This window comes from Mizuhopecten yessoensis, unplaced genomic scaffold, assembly GCF_002113885.1.
Source record: "Mizuhopecten yessoensis strain PY_sf001 unplaced genomic scaffold, ASM211388v2 scaffold9973, whole genome shotgun sequence".
Lineage (NCBI taxonomy): Eukaryota > Metazoa > Mollusca > Bivalvia > Pectinida > Pectinidae > Mizuhopecten > Mizuhopecten yessoensis.
Window position 1 is genome coordinate 302,322 of NW_018408315.1, and position 11,085 is coordinate 313,406.

At 34.4% G+C, this 11,085-nt stretch overlaps 1 protein-coding gene across 8 annotated transcripts in view; it reads left to right on the plus strand.

The window, feature by feature from the left end:
* The window catches only part of LOC110459127 (band 4.1-like protein 1), a 131,214-nt gene extending 120,520 nt beyond the window's left edge, over positions 1-10,694 (plus strand). For 4 of the 8 annotated variants that reach the window (XM_021511227.1, XM_021511228.1, XM_021511229.1 and 1 more), the window contains exons 3-13: positions 86-187; positions 1,057-1,099; positions 4,092-4,170; positions 4,732-4,776; positions 5,751-5,924; positions 6,741-6,828; positions 7,072-7,224; positions 8,121-8,218; positions 8,669-8,874; positions 9,383-9,606; positions 10,365-10,686. In XM_021511227.1, the coding sequence (XP_021366902.1) occupies positions 86-187; positions 1,057-1,099; positions 4,092-4,170; positions 4,732-4,776; positions 5,751-5,924; positions 6,741-6,828; positions 7,072-7,224; positions 8,121-8,218; positions 8,669-8,874; positions 9,383-9,606; positions 10,365-10,634 (1,482 nt within the window). In that variant the 3' untranslated portion in view covers positions 10,635-10,686. Of the gene's footprint in view, positions 1-85; positions 188-1,056; positions 1,100-4,091; positions 4,171-4,731; positions 4,777-5,750; positions 5,925-6,740; positions 6,829-7,071; positions 7,225-8,120; positions 8,219-8,668; positions 8,875-9,382; positions 9,607-10,364 lie in introns of all 8 variants that reach the window. The other 4 variants (XM_021511222.1, XM_021511223.1, XM_021511225.1 and 1 more) reach the window with 3 other exon arrangements.
* Positions 10,695-11,085: the final 391 nt, after the last annotated feature.

Here is an 11,085-nt window from a genome sequence, read left to right on the forward strand (position 1 = left end):
GAATATAACTATATATATGTTGTTTTAATACATTATATGTACTGAATCCTGTCTATAAACAAATTTTTCTATTTGTGTGTTACAGAAAGGAGCTAACGCCCAGGTGTTATTCGATAAAGTCTGTTCACAACTCAAGCTTGAAGAAGTAGAATATTTTGGACTGACCTACATAGACAAGGATATAAAGGTAAGTCCCAAAAGCTGGAAACAATGCCTTCCATAACTTAAGTACTTCCACCTTGAAACAAACTGGATTCTAGATATGGAAAAACAAACTGGACTCTAGATATGGAAAAACAAACTGGACTCTAGATATGGAAAAACAAACTGGACTCTAGATATGGAAAAACAAACTCGACTCTAGATATGGAAAAACAAACTCGACTCTAGATATGGAAAAACAAACTCGACTCTAGATATGGAAAAACAAACTCGACTCTAGATATGGAAAAACAAACTCGACTCTAGATATGGAAAAACAAACTCGACTCTAGATATGGAAAAACAAACTCGACTCTAGATTTTGAAAAACAAACTCGACTCTAGATTTTGAAAAACAAACTCGACTCTAGATATGGAAAAACAAACTCGACTCTAGATATGGAAAAACAAACTCGACTCTAGATATGGAAAAACAAACTCGACTCTAGATTTTGAAAAACAAACTCGACTCTAGATTTTGAAAAACAAACTCGACTCTAGATATGGAAAAACAAACTCGACTCTAGATATGGAAAAAAATGTTTTTCGACTGTCTTGAGCATTGACTTACAGTTAATTTTCCATTTATGCTTCTTGTTGATAATTGAGCTCAAGGTTGATGACTGAAAATGTGTAATTTTCACCACACATATATTGGTCTCCTACCTCCTCTTGATCGATACATCAAATTCATCAACTGTTGAAAAATATATATCATATGTATAGTTATCAGTATCAATAAGTATTTTTCAACAACAGACAAATTTGTTATGAAATGACAGCGAGCTAAATGTTTACAAATCAAGATGAAGATTACGATTTATATTTACTTACATTTGTCCATTGTCGTTTCAGTATTGGTTGACTGCAGACAAGAAAATTGCTAAACAGTTGAAAGGTAAGTACATCAGGACAGTTATAATTGGGACAGGTTACTGAGAGATGCTGTATAATAACAGATAGCAATCTTTGCAAATCCAGTCCTGACTGGACAAATTTCATTCAGTCCAGTTAAATATTTGTTTCATCTGGTAAAAGTTTCCAGTAACAATGAAGGTAAACAATTTAAGTCTGAACATTCGGCCTGGTAAAGACTGGATAGCCTTGTGTACAGGGGGTGTTACACAGCGGTACAGCTAAAGTAGGATTAAGTGGGAACTACAGCACTGTCCTTTATACACAGGAACTTACTTATAAGACAGGTATATGGTATAGGGAGGTGGGCATCATGACCTTTATAGACAGGTATATGGTATAGGGAGGTGGGCATCATGACCTTTATAGACAGGTATATGATATAGGGAGGTGGGCATCATGGCCTTTATAGACAGGTATTAGCTTCAAAGTTTATACAGTTATTTGCTATAAAAAAGATGACGTATATATATTTGCTATACTGATGCTATTAGCTAATACTCTTTAGAGTCAATTAAAAGCCTTTAATGTAAAGGCATAGCTGACTTTTAGCTTTTGGTAGGATAAGGGTAGAATTTTAAATATTGCTGTAGTATTTACCATTCCTCACTTCTGTCAATTCCTTTCACCCGTTGCCTTTTTCTAATTCAAAATTCTACATTCCAAAAAAGTATGATCTCTAAATGTCAGATATTTGGTTATAAATTAAAGGGGTAGGAGTTTCTCAGGTGTCTTGAAATACAAGCTCGATTTATATGCATGTAAGGGATATTAAGCTCTGTAAAACCTGGTCGTGAATAACTGAAATAATGGCGACATGACTCAGATAATCTTTCTATCCGGTAATACTCATGTTTTCTATTCACAAGTATCTCCCAAGTTCATTATAACTTACTCTAGAGCATGCACACAAACAGGTGTTGACCATGTAGTATACTCTGATCATGTCTGCAAAAATGCACCATCAGTATCAGCATGTATAATCATCAGTTACATACATCAGACACCTGGTTTACCAAACCTGTAAGTATGTGCAGGTGTACTTATTCGTGGTTATAAAGATCAACCACAAGAAAGACTTGGCCTTGCTTATTTTCCAAATATCTGGTGTGACGGATTGTCATTATCTGTTGTTATATTGTCATAACATTCCATAGAAATACACATATGACAGACACTTACAGAAAAGTTGCTCTAAATGCCCTTTAAATTGAGACATGTATTTGGTAGAGTCAAATTGAATGTATAATTTACAAGTTTGTCCTATAATTCCCTCTGTTATAAACTCTATCCTACATTTTAAAACCTTGATATGAATACCCATCATTTCATATTTAACTTTGCTTACCACCAAAACTTCTTAAGGTTTCTCAATTTTTTTTCCTCAAAAATCCTTTCTACATCCCCTTGTTGCATTGCCAAACCAGTTAATAAGACAAAACAATCTATGGACAAAACATTCACTTGATGCATCGCCAAACCAATTAAATAAATGCCAAAACTCTATGGACAAATAGTGCCAGTATAAAATGTGATCACCTATACAAAGTGGATATATGAAAATCCATTCAACTTCAGGTAAGGCTGATTTCAGCTTGATATAAGACATCTGTTAGGTAGAGATATCCTTCTGGGTCTGAAGGAAGCATTGTCTGGTCACTCAGCCATAACCTGACCATGGCCACTGGTCATCAGATGACCCGACCCCACTTCCCCTATCATTAGAGGTGATGACAGGAAGCTAGTGGTTAGTCAAGCCAGACCAGTTGTAGGCTAGAGTTATATAGCTATTCATGTGAGGAAGGTCCTGTTGTAAGACTTGATGGCTTTCTAACTGATAAGCCTTTCCAATCTGTTGATAAAATTAGATTTTCTTTGTGAGATATATTGAGGTATTAGTCCCATCTCTAGTTTCTGTCAACAAGACGGGAAGCCTATATATATAGCTATTTGTCCATAAACGTGGAACCTGTGGTCTATCTCTTACGCAGGAAAGGTAGCCAATTGAGATTTAAATCCATCGACATTCAAGGTCATTGTATTGTAAAGGGGTATTGACCTTTCAGTATGAGTGGAGTCCACTATGTAATTGACCAGGCCAAACTATCATTACCTTATGTAAATGTGAAGTGGTAATTTATTATGTTGGGTCTGTCAGTGACACACCTGAATCGGCTATATACAAGGACATGAATTACGGTTATATCAAATGAAATACCTTTATACAAGGTTACAGCATTAAAAAGTCTTCCTTTTAAAGCCACAAGTTAATATGCTAATGAAGCTAGTGGTTATTTCTTGTTCTTACCAATTCTTTCATTATATCTTAACCTTTCTGTCCTACTTGTCAACTTGGCCATCAACTTAAAATAATATGCCAGATGCATCCGTGTCTTTTATTTCAAAAGTTTTTTAAGTTTTTATATTGCAAGTTTTCTGTCAAATAATCAATACCATATTCTATCTACAAAACACTTAATTCCTAATAAGTGTTCCTTATCTTTTCAATTGGTCTGAGCATTCCGTCTTTTCAATCTTACTTGCAGAAAGTGCTTATTATGGTTAAATGAAATTTCGGAATGTTCTATGATTCTAATTTTCCCTAACTCCTAATAAGTACCTAGGTCAAATACAAGACATATTTTAAGTTTGTTTGTAAAAATATCTTCACAGTATGAATAATCAATTTTCATACACTAACAAATGTACCTTTTGTCAAAGGGCATATGGTTATATGGTCAATGATAGTATAGTCAAATATTAACATAAAGGACATAGGAAAAAAGTGGAATCTTGCATTAAACTTAACTTTGAAAATGAACTAAGAATATGCCCTGCAATACAAATTGTACACGCTAGACAGTTTGAATAATAAATAAAAGATGTTGTGTTTTAAGTTTTTTCCAAGTTCACATTTATGAAGTTCGACTTTCTACTGTGATTCGTTTTTAACAACAAAAAAATGTTCATTTCAGGAGGATGTAGGTGGGTGTTCGAGTTTGCAGTTAAATTTTATCCTCCAGAACCATCCCACTTGACAGAGGATATCACAAGGTAAGACTCTTACTTGCTAAACCTGCCATTTATAACTGCAGATATCACTTGACAATGATGATCCATCATTCCATATTTATTGATTTGAAATTAAATACAAGTACCAAGCAAATTTGAGAACACCGGCAATAGTGTTACTAGGACCTAAACATTGTTTGATATATTTGCACGATTGGTATTTGGATTTTGGTTCATGTTTAAGGGAAACGAAAAATAATATTCCGACAAGATGAAATAGGTCAGTGTTGCAGGGATTTCCCTATACCCCTATTGTGTCTGAATAACAGTTCATTCCAGTCCAGTTTCCCTGCTGTATTCAAATTTCAGAGTTAGAAATTCTTTGTTAAAAAAAGAAAATGCACTTTTAAGTGATTGAAGATTAAGCAGCCAAAAATTAACAAAACATACAAAAAAAACATCCGTGGACCCCATTAACATTGGTTTGAAGAAAAGTCTTTGCTGAACTTCATTTGCCATTACAAACCTGACATTTGTTTTGTCACGTCTATACAGAGATAATCTTTTAATGAACTCTATTGATATGTAAATTGTTGTTTGTAGATACCAGCTATGCCTACAGGTCAGGGTGGACTTATATAATGGAAAGTAAGTAGCTCTGCTCGTCATTTCAAACATGTAGAACTAGTTACTAGTTCTGATCATCGTCAATAGTTACCCCATCTATATGGGCTAGTATAGGAAATCAGTTTTGTCTCGCCGCCATTAAGTAGCAGAAGCAAGATTAAGGTGTTGCTTTTCCAGCGAAGGTGTCAACATAAAGCTTTTACGTTTAAGTTAGTTTCACTGAAAGTATAAGTGCTAGACAAACCAATCTTGGACTATAGATGTATCTTAGGTAGAACATTTCAACCCATGCATCAAATGCTGGATGCGGCCAACCTTTCATGGTCTATTGACTTTGTCAGCATCTCCATCAACATTAAGTTTTTGCGTTTAAGTTAGTTTCTCTGATATGTACATTGATGGTCAAAGCGAGGCACAGGCGAGATATATCAATCCAAATGGCTTGTGAATGAAAAGGAACTGTATTTGATTTGAAATTCCTTCAATAAGTAATACGGTATTTAAACGTCACCACTGAACCTTACAAGGAAACCACAATGCTTAAAAAACATTTGACACTTAAATTGTGGTTAGAGGTATTTTTTACTCTTAAAATCTTTAAACGCCAAGGGTCACAGACTATTTGAAGTGGTGTATTATAAGTAGTCCATTTAACAATCAGTAATAAAAGACACTGAAATGTAAATCAATATTGATGTATGGTGGTGGCAAATTAAATACATTTCTGGCTTCATTGAAGGAATATTTTCAGATTATTTAATTTCTAAATATACACATTAAGAAAATTTGTATTATGTTTGTAGCTAAACTATTAAATTCGGTAATAAAAGACACCGAAATGTAAATTTCATCTTCATGTATGGGGGTTGTAATTTCAAAACAATTCTGGTTTCATTGAAGAACTATTTACGAATTATTTCATATCAAAAATGTACAAATTTAGATTTAGAAAATTTTGAATTATGTTTGTAGCTAACGTATTATTACGTTTGCAGATTGCCATGTTCCACGGTGACACATGGCCTGCTCGGGTCCTACACAGTCCAGGCAGAGCTTGGTGACTATGATCCCGTCGAGTGTGCACCCGGCTACCTTGAGGAGTTTGACTTCGCACAGAAACAGACTAAAGAGCTTCTTAAAAAAATACACGAACTCCATAAAACACACAAGTATGCAATGCTTAAGATATTTTCAGGAAATGATATATTTAAACAAGCAGTAGACATAAAATAGTGAAAATGGGATCCCACTTCGGTGATCTATGATAACACTCAGATTCCTATGTAAAACCAACTGTTATATTTTATTATAAATAGGGCATCTAAACAAGAATGTATTTGACAGATCTGCACTACTCAAGTAAAAAGTATCATATTCTGGGAGAGTACGGAATTAAGCTCCTGTTGAAATCTTTACAGATATATCATTACATTTAGTAGTATGATAATAGTCTAAAGTATACACGAGGCTCTATTATAACTGACATTTAACAGAATGAGAGATGAGTTGGATTACTGAACGTCGGCCATAAAGCATGACGGTTGGGAACATGCACAGAGGCTTTTCACATGTACAGAATTATATTAAGAAAATATGTCGATGAGTCATCATTTATTTACTGATAAATTTTAATAGATTGCATCATTTGATCATTTCAGAGGTATTGATTGAGACATGTGACACATGCAAACATCAAAGACCATCTCCCATTTCAGATTACATCGCAAATATTTGTATTTTACTGTAACAGTTTGAAAACCTATATTAGCTTGGGTCATTAATTTTGTATGCAACATGTACCGTCATATACCACACTTTGTTTACACAGACTGTCATTATTGTCCAGTTCTTGGTGTATGTGTGTCTTGCAATAAATTATTTTCGTAGCTTAAAGTTGTTTGTGGGAATATTTCATAACTGTTGACATGATTAATAAAAACTGTTTGATCTACATGAAGTTTAAAAATTCCTTTGTCTATTTACAGGGGACAATCACCGGAAGAGGCGGAAATGATGTTTCTAGAAAATGCAAAGAAGTTAGCGATGTATGGTGTAGACCTTCACAAAGCTACGGTAACTAAACATCAAAAAGATTATTTTCTTTTTAAGATTCCATGATTTACATTATTTGTCAGATTTCAAACATTAAAAAAAACCCAAAAAAACGGATATTTTGCTTCATCAGGAAAGAATCAGATAATAAAAAAGTCACTTTAAAAACAAGTCTTTGAAGATTATGTTCAAGATTGCAATTTTTAAGGGATTTCAAAATAAGGACACCATGGATTTAACGTGTTGAAATTGATTTCTCCACAGGATTCAGAGAAAACAGAGATTTCGTTAGGAGTGTGTTCCAGTGGTTTGATGGTGTACAAGGACAAACTTAGGATAAACAGATTTGTGTGGCCCAAAATTCTCAAGCTGTCATACAAACGCAATAACTTCTACGTCAAAATTCGTCCAACTGAGGTAAGTATTGCTGTCGTGTCCATCTGTTGGTCACTGAATGGTGTATATATCTGATTGGCAGTGTAATAGGTCAATAACTTGTTTGTGTCTTAATTTTATTTAAAAGTATAAAAAAGGGTGTATTTTTTAAAACAAATGCAAAAGAATATGAGGAATGAATTTAAAATGTGGACATTTTTCAGCTTGTCTATTCGAAGAATAGGGGGGCTATAGCAGTACCCACGGTGTGGGCGTCCCACTTGGTTAATTTTTTAGGGCAAGCTGTGTTTTGGTGTTTAACTGAACATTTAATTAATATTACATTGTAATATGGTTACGGCAATTGCTTGGAGGTTCCTTAGCAACAAATTGGACCATAAAACACAAGTTTTTTGGAATTGGTTAAAGTTTTTGGCCAAGTTCGCCAAGTTCTACAAGTTAAAGTTTTAGGGCAAGTTCTAGTTCTTCTGAAACTACTGGCCAGATTTCAGCCAAATTTGGCAGAAAGCAGCCTTAGGGGGAAGGGGATTCAAGATTGTACAAATGAATTCCCTGACCCCCCAGGTGACAGGTGGGCAGGGCCAAAAGGGGTAAATTTGACAGTATGCCTTTAAACGATATTTCCTCCTAGACTATTTGGCAGATTTCAATATATAGTCTTTTAGCATATCAAATCATATCAAATCAAACATAACTGTGAGTTCTACATTTTAAAGTAATTCATTTATGCATATGGTAATCGTGGGGGTGGGGGTGTGGCCCAATTACTATTAGCACTTTTTACATTAATGATTTCAATAGACGAGCTATGCTGTTCTCCTACAGCTCTTGTTATATCTTCCCAATTAGAGAGACTGCTGCAGTGACTCGTCGCAAATGAAACAAACCCTAATTTTATTTCTGTTTTCCTTTTTCAGCAAGATTCATTTGAAAACATGATATGTTTTAAGTTAGCTAACCATAAAATGGCGAAGCGGTTATGGAAGACATGTGTTGAACACCACACATTTTTCAGGTAAGATTTTTAAACAGTTGTCTCCCTTTGACAAGGGGAGTGTCACTTCGTTAATTAGTACACAGATTGATATCCAAATAGTATAGATGTTTTGTAACAAGGACTGAAATTCTGCTGTCTTTGAGGAAAAATACAGAGGGAAAGAACAGTTGGTTTAGAAACTTCAATATGGTGCTGTATTTCATAACTTATAAAGGAGGCAATTTCACCAAAACTTTTAATAGAACCAAGATTTTGCAGATTGAACGTGATTTTAGTAGATATTGCTATGTTAATAGTGTTAACAGATAGTATTTTGTCACAGTAAAAAGAATATAATAGCTAAAATATTAAGTATTTGTTTCTGGTATGATTTTGTTGTAATTTCTAAGGGAATGAATAATGATTTGTTGAATTTTTTGTCTATCATTATGAAACAGCCTGATTTATTTTTGTGTATCTATTTGACAGGTTAAAAGAATCAGAACCTCCCAAGGGTGGAACTCTGTTCCCTCGCTTCAATTCCAAGTTCAGATATTCTGGTCGTACACAGAAACAGTTAAAGGACAGAACAGATCTGGTCGAGCGACCGAAGCCAGAGTTTGAAAGGACACACTTTAAGAACAAATCTATGCCATATCCAGAGAGTAAAACAGCGCAACTCGATGATAGTGATGGTAAAGATACTGTCATTTATGATCATATATATCTTAAAATAAACTACTTTATGTTTTGAAATCGGTTTAAATTATAAAAAAAAAATGCAAAAAAAATTGAAACACAATTATTGTTTAAGTGATACATTCAAAGATTCCATTTAAAAGTATTAGTGAATGTATTTATGCAAAACATATTCCTTGTAAAACAACCAGTATTTCAGTATGTGTACTGTTTCATGTCATATCCTATAATACAGATTGATATTGTTTGATAGAGACCAAGTCCTGGACCATTTAAAATTATTATGGAATATTCAAAGGTCTGTTTTATCTTTCCGTTTATGATACAAGCGATTCTGGATAAGGTTTACAAATTTATCTGATCTTAAGTTTTTTTTTAACAAAGCTTACTCTAAAACTTTGTTTGGAAATGTAAGAGCTGAGGTCTACGTCGTTGAGAAATTGAATGTCACTAAGCAAGTTTCCCTTAAGTTTCTGACAGCCATCTATCTCACATTTTATACAGATTACAGCAAGAAAAACTCTGACCATCCTCTGGATGAAAACGACAGAATGGACAAGAAGTACGGAGATAATGATCCCACTGCTAATGCTGGACCTCCTCCTTACTCCTCGCGGGAGCTGGACGAGCAGGGTCAAAGAGCTCCAGGAGACCAGTCGCATGCTGACCGCCCCAGCAGACCTCCAGGTGATGAGTCGGAGGACAGACTTGACCATGAAAAAGACAAGGTAGGGTCTGTGGGACATGACACTTGCGTCAAAACGAGTACCCTGTTTAAGGAGCATCAGACTATCTCCTATTTAAGGAGCAGTGTCCAGATATCTTATTACTTACAGTGTAAATTTTACAGATATATTTTATTGAATAACTTTCAAAAAAGATTGGCAAATTAGAAATTTTCTATTATTAGATAGAAATCTGCTCTGTGATACATGTAACTTCACGGACTGTGGTGAATGAACCAATTTGGTCATGGGCAGATAACCCTGCCTTTTTTTCCAGAATCGACTTTCATCTCACTGTAGTGGTGTTTTCAAATATTTATTAATGTTTCTTGTTTCAAGGTATTATTACACTAGATATGAAAAGAACCTTATTAAAATGCATTAATTTGTGGTTTCAGACAAATCAGTTTTTACAAACATGGTTATTTTTGTGGTAAATATACCAGGTATTCTTTGGGCTTTTTCAAATTGTCGACTGTAGCCTTTGTTTTAACTCATTCACCCCTGAAATTTCATAATGAACTATTCCAACCTTTGAATCGGAAGAATTCAAATGTGTCTTTAGGGGTGAATGAGTTAAAGGACACACTTTTTATGCCATATCCAGAAAGTAAAATATAAAAGTTAACACCCCCAAAAGTGATGAGTTGAAACTTAAAATCATGTACATAAATATTAGTTTACTGCTTCAAGTAAAGGATGCAAAAAATTGTTTTCTCTTAACAAGTATTAGTTAATAGTGTTTTGATTTTTCCATCCAGGCTGTTACTGTGATGGCCCCTGATGGTACTGCAGATGTCGCAGAACTAGATGCAGGTGTGGGTCTAACGAATGTTGGCAGGAAGAGCAAGCGCTCCAAGGAGGAAAAGGAACGAGAGAAACGAGAAAAGGAAGAAGAAAAGAGACGGAAAAAGGAAGAGGAAAAGGAAAGAAAACGTCTAGAAAAAGAGAGAAAGAAGAAAGAAAAAGAAGGCAATAAATCAACGTCAGAAGATAGAAGAGATAATTTAGTGAGTATACGTATAGATTAGTTTCTGTTGCTTATTGTTTTTGCAGAGCTGAAATCGCGGCCTTGATCACAATTGCCAAACCTGAATATAAAACATAGACTTCACAGGTCATGCTGTTTGTTATACTCATATCATTTCATTGTGACTAGGAGTAATTTCAGAATAAGTTATTGGGTAAAGAGCCAAAAATGTGTTGTATAAATGTAGAAGAAATAACAAATTCAGGAGGAAAAATAACGTTCATGGCCTGAATACAGTCTAGTAGAGAAATAGTTAGCTGTCAGACTCAATTTACAAGATGACATGGATAGCAATAGGGAATTTTTCATCAGGAAATTGAATGAACATGTAAATGGATATATCAAGTTGATATTGGTTATTATAGTGACAAGATTTTTTCTTCAGTTTGAGTCTTTCACCTGTCTCAACAAACAATGCAAATATCTCTACATGTCTTTACAAACAATGCAAA